This window comes from Onychomys torridus, chromosome 11, assembly GCF_903995425.1.
Source record: "Onychomys torridus chromosome 11, mOncTor1.1, whole genome shotgun sequence".
Lineage (NCBI taxonomy): Eukaryota > Metazoa > Chordata > Mammalia > Rodentia > Cricetidae > Onychomys > Onychomys torridus.
In genome coordinates this window covers 89,192,743-89,211,580 of record NC_050453.1, presented here as the reverse complement: position 1 = coordinate 89,211,580, position 18,838 = coordinate 89,192,743, and the positions used below count along the sequence as shown (strand labels likewise).

At 39.1% G+C, this 18,838-nt stretch overlaps 1 protein-coding gene across 1 annotated transcript in view; it reads left to right on the top strand.

Moving 5' to 3' along the window:
* Positions 1 to 18,838, top strand: part of Cdh20 (cadherin 20) — a 248,938-nt gene that overhangs the window by 198,944 nt on the left and 31,156 nt on the right. Inside the window, exons 6-7 of the mRNA XM_036202240.1 lie at positions 3,024 to 3,211; positions 8,012 to 8,265. Coding sequence (XP_036058133.1) covers positions 3,024 to 3,211; positions 8,012 to 8,265 — 442 coding nt within the window. The remainder of the gene's footprint in view (positions 1 to 3,023; positions 3,212 to 8,011; positions 8,266 to 18,838) is intronic.

Sequence of the window (18,838 nt, the reverse complement as noted above, 5' to 3'; positions counted from 1 at the left end):
TTTACAGATCCTGAGTTCCATTTTAGTTCACAAATGACTCATGTTGTACACACCATATGAACACAGTGGGTTCTTAAATATTTTGAATTATTGGATTTTTCAAATTTGACACTAAATGGATATCCCTGATGGAGGTGGATGGGGGAACAGAAGGCCAAGGTATTACAAAGCTCAAAGTTTAGAGATCTGGACACTTGTGGGTAAGTCACACGTCCCTCCAAACATGGCAGCTTCTCTAGAACATCACACAGTACAGTAAGGACTGGGGCTTTAGTTTTACCCCCAAATCAAAATGCTAACACCCTTCTAACACATCTACCTTGTGTAGTCTCTGTTTCAAATTTCATGATAATCAAGAACTTAGGATAGAATGGAATATGGAATGTGTTTTACAGAAGACAAGTGGGACCATATGAACTTGTTTAAATCAATGTTTCTAAACATTCACCCATTAACCCTGTTTCCACTAAAATATAGTACTTTAGTACTTTTTCAAAGAAATTAACTCATCATTAAGTACTTCTCCATTTATTTGTGAAAGCTAAATTTAAATAATTTCATTAGTCCTTAACCCCACCTTGGGTTAAATGCTTCTGCTCTACTATTCTTCTGACTCCCTATTGTAGGAATTCCATTTAGCTTCTTTCTCACAAATATTACCATAGCTAGCTGTGGGATATTGACAAAACGGCATACCTACTCTTTTAAGACAATAACAAGCTTAATCAGCTTTATTGAACTACGTGTAAAATAATATTATGATCTCAAGATATAAATTTCTAATACAAAGTAGAAATTATAAAACATGCTGACATTATAACTGTGTTTAGAGACATAGCATAGCTTTCCCTCTGTGGAAAAGATTATAGGCAGATACATGTTTTTCCTAAAATTTCTGGGGAAAAAGTGTAATCCAGTGATAACTTAGCATGGCACAGTAGCGAATCCCTGGCTCATACTTGCAAGAAACAACCATCGATTCTTCTCCTGTAGGAGATGGAATACAGCAAGTTGTCAGTCTCCCACAATCCTTGTGAGACATAAGCTCCTGTGCTTCAGGCTTCCTTATAGTTTACAATGTATAATAAAATAAAAAAGGAGGAGCTATAGAGATGATTCAAGAGTTAAGAGTACTTACTGTTCTCATATAAGACCCAGGTTCAGTTCCCAACACCCACATCAAGCAGTTCACAAGCCACAACCACCAAAACTCCAGTTTGTTGTATGGTATTTTGTTTGTGTTCTGACAAAGTTTACCTAGAGATCTGAGGGCAGAGCTAGCCACTAGTTATCATTAGAAGCCAGGTGGTGGTGGCACACACCTTTAATCCCAGAACTTGGGAGGAGGAAGCAGGATGATCAGGAGTTCAAGGCCACCCTGGGCTACATGAGATTGACTCAGTCTAGGAGAGAAACAGAGCCAGGCTGTGGTAGCACACACCTTTGATCCCAGCACTTGGGATCTCATGCCTTTAATCCTAGCACTAGGGAGGTGCAGACAGGAATATAAATTGGGTAGAGACAGGATCCCCACCTCCCATTCAGTCTGAGGATTCATAGAGACAGGATGTCCTATTTGGTCTGAGATTTCATAGAGGTAAGAACTCAGTAGTGGCTGGCTGCTCTGTTTCTCTGATCTTTCAACTTTCATCCTTTATATCTGACTCCAGGTGTTTATTGTTAAGACTAATTAGAATCTCAATTCACCAGTTCCAGGGATCTGATGTCCTCTGTACCCTGCAAGAACCTGAATGCACATGATGCACATAAACTAATGCAGTCACACATATAGAGAGACAAAAACTAATTAATTTAAAATAAGAGACCACAATCATATTGAAAATGTGTATGGTTTTTGTTATTCAGCTAGCCAGCCTGTGACTGATAAAATAAGAATGTCAAAAAGATGAGCCCTAAAAAAAAGTAAGGTCTCAAGTACATGACTTCAGAGGTGAAAATAAACTAAAAATTATGAATCAGAGCATCAACTTAAAAAGGAAGACATTACCAGTGCTGAGCTTCGGTGTGTGGGATCTAGTTTGAGTATTTGGTTTAAAACTAGAACAAAAAGCCCATGCAGAGGCATCCAGATAATCTCAGCTATGAAAAACATGTTGACAGTCCGCATGTGGAGCTCAAAGGGCTTTCTCTCTGTTTCTCCTCTATGCTTACAGGTACCTGTAGTTGGAGAGCTTCTCTCCAGCCCCCACCAAGACCTATTAGTCCAACAACCCACTTATAAAATAAACACACAGACATTCATATTATTTAAACTGCTTGGCCATTAGCTCAGGCCTACCATTGTCTAGCTCTTACTCTTATATTTAGCCCATTTCTATTAATCTATACTTTGCCACGTGGCTCATGGCTTACCAGTACCTTATGTCTTTTCTCTCATGGCAGTGGCTGGCAGCGTCTCCCCTCAGCCTTCACTTCCCCACCTTCTCCTCTTCCTTGTCCCGCCTACCCTATGCTTCCTGCCTGGCTACTAGCCAATCAGCACTTCATTTATTTTAACCAATCAGAGCAACACATTTGACATACAGAACATCCCACAGCAGGTACCATCCACCCTGGGCCACTGGCCACAGAGATGGGACCTTAGCACAAAAGCCAGGACATAAATGAAAATTAGGACATTTGAAAATTGATAGAATAAATGTGCTTTGTGATCCCATGCTTCTCAGGAAAAACATGACATCTGGAGAAATATCCCCATTCGCATGCCATAAAGCTGAGGAAGCAGGTGCTTCTTACTATGCAGAAGGAAGGATGACACTGTGAGAGTTCCACTGTTACCCTGTCTTACCCTTGGGTTCCATAAAGCTATTTCAACTCCTCCTTATGAACATTCAGCACATCCCATAGGCTATAGGGCTGCTTGGACTCTCTGGACTGAAATTTTAAACTGTAAAACTTAAGCTTTAACTTATGATCCATGAAAAATGTTTTGTATGGCATGCTCGATATCATGTTTTTAGTAGCAGATTATCAAGAATGTATGTTCCTGCTTTTCTTCACAGAACATTATCAGATGAGTGTGCTGGAATCAGCTCCAATTAGCTCCACTGTGGGGAGAGTGTTTGCCAAGGACCTGGATGAAGGAATAAATGCAGAGATGAAGTATACTATTGTGGATGGAGATGGTGCAGATACTTTTGATATTAATACAGACCCAAATTTCCAAGTTGGCATCATAACTGTGAAGAAGGTAATTCCATTTCCTTTTCCAAATCATTTTCAAGGGCACTTTGTATGTGAAATGCTAGTGGAGGTGGTTGTGTATTAGCATGTGTTTTAAGTCCTCCTATAAAAATGTCTTTCCTGGACCAGCAAGATGGCTCAGCAGATAGAATTACTTTCCACAGAAGCCTGACAACCTAGAACCTACATTGCTAGAAGAGAATCAGCTCCCACAAGCTTTCCTCTTGACCTCCACATTGCAACACAGCATGGGTAAACCCACACTCAGACCTCAGACACATCGTATCGCGCGCGCGCGCGCACACACACACACACACACACACACACACACACACACACACACAATTTAAAGATAACGCTTCCTCACTAGCTTAATAAGTACCTCTTGTTGCTTGGACTTACATGCAGAAACACTGGCTGTGGCATTATTTTATAGAAAGGGTTATTAAAAATATATTATAAATAAGCCACTTCTACTTAGCCACTCAGAATGCTATAGCTTGATGCTCTAATATTGTTAATGACTTAATCAATATTTGAATTCCACATCTTTACATCAGTTTACCATAAAGAGCAAAGCAAGCTATATTATTATGAATCAATAAATAATACATAACACTTGTTAATTGCTTCTTGAAGACCCATAAATGCAAATGAAACTTGAAAAGTTTTATCAAACATAAAACTTCTTTGTTCTATCTCAAGGTGCCAAGTTCCCTAAAGGGAAATGTTCATTTTTTTTTTTTTATTCAATAAATGGAAGGTAAATTTTTCCTATTTTAAACTTCTTTTATTTTTGTGTGTGAAACATATGTATGTACATGGGTACATATGTTGATGCATACTTATGCAGATGTGTATAGAGGACAGAGATTGACTATCGAGCCCTGGAAATCCTCCTGCCTTTGCCTCCTTAGGATGGGGTTAGAGGCATGCACTTGGCCTGTCTTTTTACATGGGTGTTGGGATCCAGCTCAGGTCTCCATGCTTGTGTGGCAAGTACTTTACCAGCCAAGCTATCTCCTAACCCACAGTAAACTTTTTAAAAAACTGATTTTGTGGCCTAAGGAGCTGGATTAATGGATAAAGCATGAATAGCAGAGTTCCCCAAGACCCACATAAAAAGTGGGCAGTGTGGCAGCCTCTGTTTAACCCCAGCACAGGATTTTAAAAACATCCAGGATCCTGGGGATCCAGGTTCATTAAGAGACCCTGTCTCACTAAACATAGAATAAAGCAATCAAAAAAGATATATGTTGTCAGCTTTGGGAATACACACACATAAACATATCTACATATATGCATGCATACCACACATACCAATAAGTTGAATCTAATCCCTTACAAATGAATATTTAATGTATAAAACACTGATTTGTTTTATAAACTACCTCAACCTGCTGCCTTCCTGGTGATCTTGCCCAAGCAACTACTCATACGAGGTGCACATGGTAAGGTTCCTCAATCCACCCACCACCTGCTGCCTGGGATCCTTCCCAAGCAGCCATGCACATAGCCACTGGTAACTCTGACCTGCTACCTACCCAGAGACTTTTCCCAAGCAGTCACAACTCATATCATCTGTGGGAAGATCTCCTTAGCCCTACCCTGCTGCTGTCTACTCAGAAACCTTATCCAAGCTGCACATAGGTGGCCTCTGATAGTAAGCTCCCTCACCCTCAACACTACCATCCATTGGCCTGGGACATCACCCAAACAGCAGCATATATGGCTGGTAGTACCACAGCAACCCTAGGTAGTCACTAAACTGCAATCACTTTCTACTGCTTCACTCACAAATCAACACTAAGTGTCCAAAGGACTGAACTTCAGAAACCTCCTACCTGATCCAAAGCCAGCCAAGTCAGGGTAATAGCAAAATTACAGCACAGCAAAGGAACAGACATATGCCGAATTCCTCCAACCAGAAATCTTCACGGCTAGCACATAATGACCTTGAAACAGTATAAAATGCTAAGACTAACTTATGAATCCTCAAATATATTTATATAATTAAACATTATAATTTATTATTTTTGAAAATTAATAATATATGCTAGCCTTATAAGGTGACTAAAAATAATACCAATTTGTTACTTGGGAAGGAATTAAAAATATTTTCCTACTATATATTTTGTTTCAACTATTGACACACCACTAGTCATTAGAAAATGCCCAAAGCTTTAAATAATGATTTTTTTCTTGAATGCAAAAGTCACCAATTCAAAAATTAACTAATCATAAAATGGCGCCTTTAGGATGCTTCATATTTACATTAAACTTTATTTGAAAAAAACATTCTAAATGATACAATACTGACATTAAATTATTATTATATAGATATAGATTAGATATCAATATAAGCATTAATTTTTAAAACAATACATTTATTAATACTACAATTTGAGCAAACTAAAAATGTCTTTTTTCCACTCCCTTATCTGGAAAAGATTAGATATTGCAAGCCAGAACCCTGCCTCTCAATGTCATTATCCAAACAGTATCCTTGTTCAATCCAAACAGACTTACATTTTCTTAAGCTGTTTAAATTCCTTTTCTGAACATATGAGCTGCCAGAAAATATAATTAAGAGAAAGACCAATAAGTTGGGTAGATGGACTAGTCACATATAATAAACATTTTAAAGGCTATTGACTGTTAAATCCATATGTCTGGAACAGCTCCCAGATGTCTGATCCACACCCATCATCTTCCTTTGTCATTAATAATGTCATATAAAACTGAAACAAAAGTTTTGCTTTTGATTTATTTCCCTTAGGTCTATTATTTGTCTAAAAGCATATACTTTTTTAAAAAGAAAAATTAAGCTGAATTGAAAGAATTGGGTCTTCATATAACCATGGTGATTGCTACATAGGACATGTGTCATTTTAGCTTTTAAGTAATCAGTCAATTGATTTTCAGTCTCTTAAATGCTTGAAATATGTAATTTTCAGCGTGTTCTTTGTTCTGGGTAGCATGATATTGTGCCATTTTCTAGTCTTCAGTTTAGCTTCCATCTACAAGCAAAAATAAGTAATTGTAGAGAGTAGTCCATTCTCCTCTTCGGCAGGTCACAAAACACATAAATTCTATACTCCTCTAATCCTAACAGGCCATGAATTACAATTATCATCATTATTTTATATACCCTTCAAATAATTTGCAACTTTATGTGATCCAATGCCTTACCTGAAATTATTTGAAGAGCTCTTAAAGACACAGTTGGACATATTTACCTCACCTGTATCAGGTTTACTCCCTGCTAGCTCTTCAGCACCCTTCTGCCTACACAGCCTTTCAGAGACATTTTGACAGCAATAAATCCCAGTGCATGCAGTATCAGCCCTGTGCAAAACTAGACTCATGCACAGCACTAATGCCTTTCTCTGCACACAGCTTGCATGGGCACTAACAACAGAGCTCATCTTCTGTTAAGCACCCGGCAATTGTGACATAGCAACAGTTAGAAAGTAACTATACCCCCAAAGTATAAAATGCAATGAGAACCTATACCCTAGACATATAGACGGTCTCACCAAACCTTTATATGCCATCATATAAATTTTAACACATAGAAAGACCAATTGTGGCACTACTGAATGCAATAATACTTTTTTACTACATTTTGGGTCTTTGGCCTTGCTACACACTGGGAAATAAAAACCCAACTTTGATTTTGGGTTTTTATTTATTAAAAAACCAAGTCTTTGTTTTTGACCTTGAATCTGAGGAAAGAATATACACAGAAGTTTTGTGAAAAAAAATTACCCTCTCTACATGGGTTCTATGAACAGAATGTGGTTCCCTCTGAAAGACAGCAATCACTCTTAACCACTGAACCAATTTTGTATTTTGTATTTTACAATATTTTGTATTTTATAGTATTTTGTATTTTATAATATGGAATCATTACAGACAAAACTGATTTCTTGTGCATGAACCCTGGTCAAAGAATTTGTACATTTGGGCCAGCATCTTAGCTGGCACTATGCAACTATGTCTACTTAGTCCTGTCTTCTGAGCTTTCTGAATTCAAAGTTAGATGTTGAACAGGATTTTAAAGTAAAGTTTAAAAGGGACCATCTATGATAAACTAAATAAACAAAGGTTGATATGACACAGTATGCCAAGAACACTTGTGAGGCACATAAAATGTAATTCCTTAGAAAGAATCACTGTTGCTTTGAAGTCCAGAAGAAAACAAATCTATTAATTTTTTAGCTAGTATACAAAATGATCAGTTTCACTAAGAAATTTTTGTATATTTACATATCATTTTATCTTGCTCACGCCCCACCCTCCTTCCCCATCCCTCCACTCTCACTAATCTCATTCCTCCCCTAAAACAGAAAATCAAAAGGCTAGTCCATGGACATCCTAGGACAGAACACAAGCTCGGTTAATTGCCCAACATCTTTCCAAGCAAGAAAATGCCTCTAAAGACAAGACCACCAGCAGCCATCTTGTCCACCTGGGACAGAAAGGTTCTCAGGATACAAAATTTTCCTTTTTAAAATTAGGGCAAGACAAATAACGGTTCCCAAACTTTCTCTCCAGACAATGCTGAGTAAAGTTAAAACTGAGCTTGCTAGACATCTTCTTTCCTTTTTACCCACGATTGAATCTGATGTTATCACCAAGAATGTCAAAACAAGACAGGATGTCCCTGTTTTTGCTTTTTTTTCTCTTTTTTCACTGTTTCAATGAATTTGGGGGTTCTCAACTAAGCACCAGGATTGTATGTCCTTTTAACTCTGGATATATATGCTATCAGCTGACCATTTTTCTTCTCATTGTCTTTCAGCCCCTAAGTTTTGAAAGCAAGAAAAGCTACACTCTGAAGGTGGAAGGAGCCAATCCTCACTTAGAGATGCGTTTTCTGAATCTTGGCCCATTTCAGGATACGACAACAGTGCACATCAGTGTGGAGGATGTAGATGAGCCCCCTGTGTTTGAACCTGGCTTTTATTTTGTGGAGGTGCCTGAGGATGTGACAATTGGAACAACCATACAGATCATTTCTGCTAAGGATCCAGATGTGACCAACAACTCAATCAGGTTTCCCTACAGATTTCACTTTGTCCTTATATCCTGGAATTTTCCTTTACCTTTTATGTAAAGTTCTAGCATTTTCACCCTTTTGAAATCCCATCTCTGGAAATTCTTTTCTGAGCTTTTTGTTGTTGATGATCAAATAGCATGACAACATCATGTAACTGGAAAATTAAACCTTAAACTCACTTTCATTTGGCTCAGACATACACATATACACACCTTTAATCCTCAGTCATGGCTCCATTACTACTTGGGACTGTATCAGTTTTTGTTGATTTTGGGGTCTGTTCTGGGCATTGAAGGCTCTAAAGCCATAATCTCTGGTCTTCACCCACATTTATAATATCAGCCTCTAAGCTATAACAACTCAAAATATGCCCAGATACTGCCTAATGTCCTGGAGCAATGATGCAAACAACCCAGGAGCAGACCCACCAATATGAAACAAAGTTAGAAAAGAGGAGCAGTTTTGAAGATTTTGACATCTGTGTTTGACTGTGGCTATTAGTCTTTTTCTAAGTTAGCATACAAAGAAATGGGTTTTGTTGTGGCATTTTTATGTCTTCATACTTTGTTCTTATTCACCTCCCTCCACAACAACTTTACCCCATTTTTCTGGGTCCCTCAGATGTCATCATTTCAGCTTTCATATCATAGGGATTTCACTGTCCCATTTTCCCCTTCCTTAAGATATTTTCTTTTACGTATGGTACCCTTTCTATTTTCATGTCAAACAAAGACACACACACACACACACACACACACACACACACACACACACACGTGTGCAAATACACAAATTTAAATCTAGATTCCACAATACCACACATAAGAAAATACACGAGTCTGGTTTATTTTGCATAGCATGGTGTCCTATTCCATAAACTTTTCTAAAAATGCCCTGATTTCATTTTTCTTTCTTCATGGATGAATAAATTCCACTGGGCACATTAGTCATGTATTCTTGATCTACTCACCTATGTGTGGATGGACATCTAGTTTGGTCCTACAACTTAGCTATTGTGAACAGAGAGAGCAGCTATAAACATGACTGTGCATCTCTGCTGCATGTTGACTTGGAGTCTTTTGGGTATATAACCAGAAGAGATACAGCTGGGTCACATGGCAGTTCTATTTTTGGTTTTGGAGGAACCCCCACACTGACTTTCACAGTAGCAGCAGCAGATTACATTTCTGCCAGCAATGTATAAGGGCCTCTTTTCCCTACATCCCCACTAACATTTTTTTTCTTGTTTTCTAGAGATGAGATGCAATCTCAAAGCAGTTGTAATTTGCTTTCCCTGATGATTAAGAGTATTGAGCACATTTTCAAATAGTTATTGTCCACTTTTATTTCTTCTTTTGAGAACTGTCGGTTCAGTTTATTAGCCCATTTTTCAACTTGGATGATTTGTAGGGAGCATTGGTGTTTAATTTTTGCAGTTCTCTGTGTTTCTAGGCATTGATGTCCAATCCCATGCATGACTGGAACAGATTTCTTCCTCTCCATGTGGCTTCTATTGGCCGTGATGACTGCTTCTTTTGCTTTTCGAAACCTGCTTTACTTCATGTAGTCAGTTCTCAGAATTACATCCTGTGTTGCTGGATTCCTTTCTAGAAAGATCTTACCTATACCTGTACCTTGAAACACATTGCCTATATATTCCACTAGCAGTTTCAAGGTTAAGATCTTTGATCCATTTGGAGCTCATTTTTGTAAGGGGTGAGAGACATGACTCCAGCTTCATTATTCAGTCTGTGAATATCTAGTTTTCTCAGCATAATTAATTGAAGAGCTTGTGTTTTTTCCAATATATGATTCTGACAGCTTTGTAAAAACATTAGGTGACTACAGTGTTTTGTGTTTATTTCTGGGTTCTACTTTCTACAGCATTGGTCTACATGGTTTTGTACCACTACCCTGATTACATTGTCACTATGGCTCTTTAGTATAACTTAACATTGGGAATTGTGAGACCTCCAACACTGCACTTTACTTTTGCTTCACCTGTTTAGGAGTCTTTGCTTTTGTTAGCATATGTTATACTGAATCACATAACAATAGGCTTTAATATGATGTTTTCATAGATGTATATGATGTGTTTTTATCACCCTCACTTCCTCTTATCTTCTTTTGTCTCCCCCAAATTTCACTGAGCTGATCCTCTTCCTCTTTCCAACTAGTCCCTCTTCTACTTTCATGTCTTGGGGATTTTTTGTTTGGTTGGTCCATTAGTCGATTGGTGTTAGAGGTATTCTTTGTTTTAGGGGTACTTTATGAGTTTTATGAGAGTTGCTTACAGGAACTTGGGCATCTTCATAGTGGCTAAACCTCTGAAGAAAATGTTTCTCCCTCCCCCAGCAATCATTAATTGCTTATAGTTTTGTAGAAAGGGATGCAGCCTCATGAGCCCTCCCACTTCCATGGTAAGATGTAGACAGCTGATCTTCTCCAGGTAATCATAGCTGCTGTCACTCAAGCGTACAATAGCCATGCCATGCTTAGAGCACAACTTTCCTCAACACTCCATCACATGTTCCAGCTCTTACATTCTTCCTGTCCCTCTCTTCCACAATGTTCCCTCAGCATTGGAGAGTATACTCGAATGCTTTCTCATGGCTGAATATTCAACAATCACTTAGTCTCCTCGTTTTGACATGGCATGAGACCATATAGTCCCCACAGCAGCTGACAGCAGCACCAATCTATGAGCATAAACATTTTGCTTCAGGAGGCAGAGGCAGGTGGGTCTCTGAGTTCAAGGCCAGCCTGATCTACAAAGCAAGCTCCAGGAGAGCCAGGGCTACACAGAGAAACCCTTTTCAAAAAACAAAAACCAACAAGCAAACAAACCATTTGCTTCTATATAGATTTAAAGGTTGCTTTTTCTACAGCTCTATGAAGAATGTAATTGAAATTCTGATGGGGATTACAGTGGATCTCAGATCTCTTCCTGTAATATGATGTTTTTTTACAATACTAATTCTACCAATCTGAATATGGGATTTTTTTCATTTTCTAATCCCTTCTTCAGTTTCCTTCTTCACTATTTCAGAGTTTTCATTGTGAAGACCTTTAACTTCTCCTAGGTTAGTTTTAGCCCGAGGTAGTTTTAAGTAGTGGTGAATGGAATTTTTCCCTTGCTTTCTTCATCAGAAAGTTTAGTTTAGTGCTAGTGTATAGAAAGACTACTGACTGTTGTACTTTAAAATTCTCTCACATTCTTTCACATTTATTAGCCGTTGACATTTCCACTTTTAAAACAAATGGGAAAGACCAAGTTGTTATAGCACACACCTGTAATCACAGCATTTGGGATGCAGAGAAAGATAAATAACCTCAAGTATGAAGCCAGCCTGATCTACATAGTGAGCCCCAGGACAGCCAGAGCCATACAACTATAAAATGATACCTTGTATAGTTATTTACAGTGAGTCCCTGATCTCAAAAACTAAATAAAACAAAGTAGGAAATTATATTATACACCATATATTTCTTTATAGTATAGAAAAACAGACACAGAAACACCCCCTAAGGTCAGTGGCTTTGATGACTGACAGATTGGCCAGAGTCCTCTATACTATGCATAATCCTCCATCTCTGTCCCTCCAAGGTATGTTTTGCGATAAAGATTGCAACTGAGATGATTCCCCCTCAAGACTGGAGCATTTCTCTGAGAGCCTTGGCTGTTTCCAGTCAACTCTGGAAGCAAGTGCAAACAGCTGGTGGACAGACTGACACCTTAACCTTCCACAGTCACTGCCAAGCCTCTGAAGCCAGATCCCCAAACAATCAGAATTCCAAGGCTGTTTGAGGCCATCTGTCACATTAATTGTTGGAAGTCACACAGTAAAATGAATCTGGAGCCTCGGCACAGATAAAACATTTTGAACACACCCCACTTATAAAATGCCTTTTTTGTCGCCTGGCCGCTTCCCTCGTCTGGTGCCGTTTTGCGTTTAATGAAAATGTGCTTTTGGAGTTTAACAGGAATGGTTTTCTCCAGAGAATAACTCCACCAGGGGAAAATCTGCTCCCTCTGACTAACTAGTAAACACATTACATGTTCAAGCATCAAAATGGCTACAATTTTAGTTCTTTATTTTTTAAAAAAACAGCAAATTTTTCTGAATTATAAAAACTTGAAAAATTTATATTTCAACCTTAATCTTTCTGTTGTAAAACAACATAAGTGAAACCATAATGTCCAAATAACAATCACAACAAAATGAAACAGATGCATCATAAATTTCTGTCTTCAGAAGCACATGACTTTGTGATCATGACTTGTTAATTATATATCTATTACTTTATGAGATAGTGGTTAGTTTTCTTGTCAAAGAAGGCAATGTGGGACTACTGTAGAGAATAAAACCACATGGCAGAGAAATAAAACAAGCATAAATGTAAATGAAAGGAGATTAAAGTTCTAAAATAGAATATGGACTGGACAGTATATTTCCACATTATCTCTCAGATTCTGTGGACCTCTATGTAATAACTACTGGAAACAAGGTCTGATTAGGAGTCATACTAATTAGTAACAAATAAATCAAGAGATTGAATGCAATCAAGTACACAAGCACGCACATTCACACACACACACACACACACACACACACACACACACAACTTCACAGGGTGTATCTGGGATTCAGTACTACAGCCTTTATCCCAGGACATCTCAGTGGGGGCAGTGGAGAGAAAAAAGCATTCATGGTTCAAGATACACTCATGACTGCAGCAAAATGAGGTGGACATGATGAAGGAAACTGTCTAGCTAACAAAAAGTGCCACTTCAGGATAGGACCTTTGAAGACATCTTTCAGCATGAGGGGCTAAGCCCCTGGCTGTTCCAAGGAGCCTAGGCAGGATGGACACAAAAGCACACACCCTGAGGCTAGAACAGGGTCCCCTTGCTGTTCTGGGGCAGAACTGCATCCTTGGAGAGAAAACTGGCAAATACAAGGTTCCTGAGGTAGAGTAAGAAGACAAGGAGTTATGTATACAACTTCCCCTCTGAATTTTGTAACAAATAATAGAGTTCCCACTGGTAGATATCAGGATCTTGACTCTGTACCATCCCAAAGCAACACAGAACTGCTCTATATCCACAGGGAACATCAAGGGTTTCTAGAATCTCAAGAGATCTCAAAAGGAAAATTATTGGAAAGTCAATTCCGTGGCTTTTATTTACTAAGCTATTTGGGATTGCTTCCCCCTGTTAATAGGATTATGCATGATATTCTCACCTTTTATAGAAATGTTAATTTGAGGAGCTGGAGAGATGGCTCAGTGGTTAAGAGCTCTTGCTGATTAATCATGAGCACCAGAGTTCAGCCTCCATCATCCAAGAAACAATGTACAGGCAGCCTGCAAATGCCTCTTAACTCCAGTTCTCAATGGATCTGACACCCTCTATATGAACACAGGGGTATACACCTGCACACAAATGTGCAAGTACACTCACAAAGACCAAAAAAACACAAAATATTATAAATAAAATTTTAAAATAAAACTTTTAAATATAATTTGTATATTATGTTACATAGCTAACTCATGTACAATTTTGTTATAAATATTTAATGATTTGGATTATTAGAAACAAAATGTATACTAAATAGCCTTCCAAATCAACCTATCACCTAAAGTTAAAATATTATAGATTAAAGGCCATTTAATGTTTTTAAAAGATTACTAGGACTTTTATAATCTCCTTTCTAAAAAGCTGATGCTGTGCTAAGATATAAGCGCTGGTCATTATTCACTGGTAATCCCCCAAACACTGGAGATTTAGTTGTTTGCATATGAAAACTGTAATGCTTAGATCCCTTCTATCATTGATAAATGCTCAAAAAATAATAATAATAAAAATTCCAGTTAGGAGGATAGTGAGCCATTTAGCAACTAAAAGCAACTCCTGCTGGTATAGAAACAGCTTGACCTCATGTGCCATCCTGCTGTGTGTGAATCCAGCAAGTGTGCTCATGACGGAGAACGTCCGCATCCAAGCAGTCAAACATCAGCTTTGCCTGTATGTGCTAAGCATATTCTGCTCATAATAGGTGAGAATGTTACAGCTGGAGACAGGAAAATCACATACAGGATTCACTACTAGGTCCCAATGTCCTTGTTTTCCATCTGTATCTGCTCTTTCAATTTGCTCTCCTGCACCCTGGAAGTTGGCCCAGTGCCCCATTCAGAGAAATGAAGGCCATCATTCCCTCACTGTTGCCCAGTTTGGGAAATTGAAGAGGGGATTCTACTTGATGAAAGAAGCTCCCTGAGGCAGGCTCCTGCTGTGCCAACCAGGCGCTGCTGTCAGGGGTCCTGTGACTTGGTTATTTCTGTCACTCCATTTCCCACACCATCTGTGATATTCGCTGTGGTGAGGTAGGTTTCTGGTTCCTCATGGGCTATTCGCCAGCAAGATGCCTACAGCCTGGAGAGCTGCCATCCGGGTTGTACTCTGTGGACCAAATGTGGGGTTTTTCTCTTGTCTCAGAGCTGAAAGATTATGGTGTCATTAGCCAACAAGTACTTCTAGTTCCTAAAAGAAAAGTCTACTCTGAAAGCAGCTGATAAACTTTGAAGCCGAGTAACAGGTACACTCAGAAGAAAACAGCAAAGCCTAGCTCACTTTAAATGAATCTTGTAAGTACACAGATGTGTTTATTAAAACATAACCATTTCTTTTTTATTATTTTATAATTTAATTTAATTTTACATATCAGCCATGGGTTCCTCTGTCCTCCCATCTCCCGCCCCCACCCCCACCTTCCTCCCAGCCCACATCCCATTCCCATGTCCTCCAGGGCAAAGACTCCCCAGGGGATTCAGCTCAACCTGGTGCATTCAGTACAGGCAGGTCCAGTCCCCTCCTCCCAGGCAGAGCAAAATGTCCCTCCCTGTGTAAGCCCAAGGTTCCAAACAGCCAGCTCATGCACTAAGGACTGGTCTGGGTCCCACTGCCTGGGGGCCTCCCAAACAGTTCAAGCTATTCAACTGTCTCACTTATACAGAGGGCTTGATCCAGTTGGGGGCTCCTCAGCTTTTGGTTCATAGTTCATGTGTTTCCATTAGTTTGGCTATTTGTCCCTGTGCTTTTTCCAGTCTTGGTCTCAACAATTCTCAATCATACAATCCCTCCTCTTTCTCGACAATTGGACTCCTAGAGCTTCACCTGGGGCCTGGCCATGGCTCTTTGCATCTGCTTCCATCAGTCATTGGATGAGATTTCTAGCATGACAGTTAGGGTGTTTGGCCATCCAATCACCAGACTAAGTCAGTTCGGGCTTTCTCTCCACCATTGCCAGTAGTCTACAGTGGAGGTATCTTTGTGGATTTCGGGGGACCTCTCTAGCACTTTGCTTCTTCCTATTCTTATGTGGTCTTCATTTATCATGGTCTCTTATTCCCTGTTCTCCCTCTCTGTTCTTGATCCAGCTGGGATCTCCCTCTCCCCTAACTCTTTTTCACTCAACCTTGCCCTTCATTACCCCCACTCACGTCCAGGTTGTTCATATTGATCTCATCCATTTCTCTGTCATTGGATGATCCCTGTACTCAACTTCATATGGAAAAACAAAAAACCCAGGATAGCTAAAAAAATCCTGTACAATAAAACAACTTCTGGAGGCATCATGATTCCCGACCTCAAGCACTGCTATAGGGCTACAGTAATAAAAACAGCTTGGTACTGGCATAAAAACTAACATGTGGACCAATGGAATAGAACTGAAGACCCTGACATTAATCCACACACCTATGAACATATAATTTTTGACAAAGAAGCCAAAACTGTACAATGGAAAAAAGAAAGCATCTTCAACAAATGATGCTGGCATAACTGGATGTCAATGTGTAGAAGGCTACAAATAAGTTGGGGACTTAGCTCAGTGGTAGAGTGCTTGCCTAGCAAGCGTAAGGCCCTGGGTTCGATCCTCAGGGGAAAAAAAGAAAAAAGAAAAAAAAAAGGCTACAAAAAGATCCATATCTGTCACCATGCACAAAACTTAAGTCCAAGTGGATCAAAGACCTCAACATAAATCCAGTTACTCTGAACCTGATAGAAGAGAAAGTAGGAAGTAGTCTTGAATGCATTGGCATAGGAGATCACTTCCTAAATATAACACCAGTAGCATGGAGACTGAGAGAAACAATCAATCAATGGGACCTCTTGAAACTGAAAAGCGCCGGGCGGTGGTGGCGCATGCCTTTAGTCCCAGCACTCAGGAGGCAGAGGTATGTATCTCTGTGAGTTCGAGGCCAGCCTGGGCTACAGAATGAGTTCCAGGATAGATTCCAAAACTACACAGAGAAACCCTGTCTCGAAAACCCCCCCAAAAAAAAAAGAAACTGAAAAGCTTTTGTAGAGCAAAGGACACGGTCAACAAGACAAAGCAACAGCCTACAGAATAGCAAAAGGTCTTCACCAACCCCACATCTGACAGAGGGCTGATATCCAGAATATATAAAGAACTCAAAAAATTAGACATCAAAATGCCCAACAGTCCAATTAAGAAATGGGCTATACTGGTGCTAGAGAGATGGCTCAGAGGTTAAGGGCACTGACTGTTCTTCCAGAGGTCCTGAGTTCAATTCCCAGCAACCACATGGTGGCTCACAACTATCTGTAATGAGATCTGGTGCCCTCTTCTGGCCTGCAGGCAAACATGATGTATACATAATAAATAAATAAATCTTAAAAAAAAAAAAAGAAAGAAAGAAAGAAAGAAAGAAAGAAAGAAAGAAAGAAAGAAAAGAAATGCACTATAGAACTAAACAGAGAATTCTCAACAGAGGAAGGTCAAATGGCTGAAAGACATTTAAGGAATTGCTCAACATCCCTAATTATCCAGGAAATGCAAATCAAAATGACTCTCAGATACCACCTTATACCTGTCAGAATGGCTAAGATCAAAAACACTGAAGATCGCTTATGCTGGAGAAGAGGTGGAGCAAGGGGAACTCTCCTCCACTGCTGGTGGGAATGCAAGCTTATACAGCCACTGTTGGAAATCAATGTGGTGCTTCTTTAGAAAATTGGGAATCCATCTCCCCCAAGACCCAGCAGTAGCACTCTTGGGCATATACCCAAGGAAGGATCAATCATACCACAAGGGCATTTGCTCAGCTATGTTCATATCAGCATTGTTTGTAATAGCCAGAACCTGGAAACAACCTAGATGCCCTTCAACTGAAGAATGGATAAAGAAAATATGGTACATATACACAATGGAGTACTACTCAGCAGAGAAAAACAATGACATCATGAGGTTTGCAGGCAAATGGATGGATCTAGAAAAAATCATCCTGAGTGAGGTAACCCAGACTCAGAAGGACAAACATGGTATGTACTCACTCATAGGAGGATACTAGATGTAAAGCAAAGATGACTAGACTGCTACTCACAACTCCAGGGAAGCTACCTAGAAAACTTAACCATTTCTTATCATGCCTCATCTTGAAGAGGTAAAGTTGTGTTCTTGGCCAGTCTTCTACACTCCGTATGTCAATAAGGCACTGGTAGGTGTTGCTAAGGTGACAGACCCTAAGGCTGAAGTCCCTAGATTTGATTCCCATTAGTGTGACTCTGGATAAGCGACTTAACCTCTTAAGCCTCCACATGGTCTTATCTATAAAACAGAAATAATAATAAAGTCTACAAGTGGTGTTATTTTGAGGGTAAGAGTGACTCACCACATTTGATGTTTTAAACAAAGTCTAGCAAATAATAGATGTTTGTTAAACAGGATCACAGGCAGAGAGGTCATAACAGAAATTATTCCATCTGAATTCATAACTGAAGTTACTCCAATTTCTCTGGTGCTTACTCACCTGCTGTCTCTTTAAATCTACTCTCTAAATAGCAATCATGAGTCTCTACAGAAATGTATACATTTGAAGTAAAATGTTTCATATACATGCAGATCTAAAGATAGATATAGCTTAACGTGTAGCAGTATTTACCCTCACTACATGTGATAATTTGACATGCACATCTCATTCCATTTCATTTTGTTTCATTGCTAATCATAATCAACCATATTCATTTCACAGCTCACCAAGCTGCAGTGTGCAAAACACTGCACTTAAAATTATTACTATCAAAATTACAGTTTCAGCGGAGAGAAGCTTCAGTGGCTAAGAGTGCTCACTCCTCTTGAAAAGACCCCAAGTTTGGCTCCCAGCACTCACATCAGGTGGCCCATGACTGTCTGTTAATCCCAGCTCTGGGATCCCATGTTTTCTTCTGGCTTCCTCAGGAACCTACTCACATGCACATCTCCCCCCAAAAAACACACACACATATACATATATTTCAAAATAACAATAAATTCTTAAGAAAATTGCAATTTCTCCATCTCAACAACTTGACAAAGACTGACATTTCTGTCAATTTTTATTAAAGTTTTGAACTCTATAACTCCATACAGATGGTTTTTAAATCTTAGTTGAAAGTCAATTAATTTCCCTACATTTTTTTGCTTGCCTGATGATTAGGATGAATTTCCAAAATGTACAGCAAAGTGATCACACACCAGCTATTATAATTATTGGTCTTTGAACAAC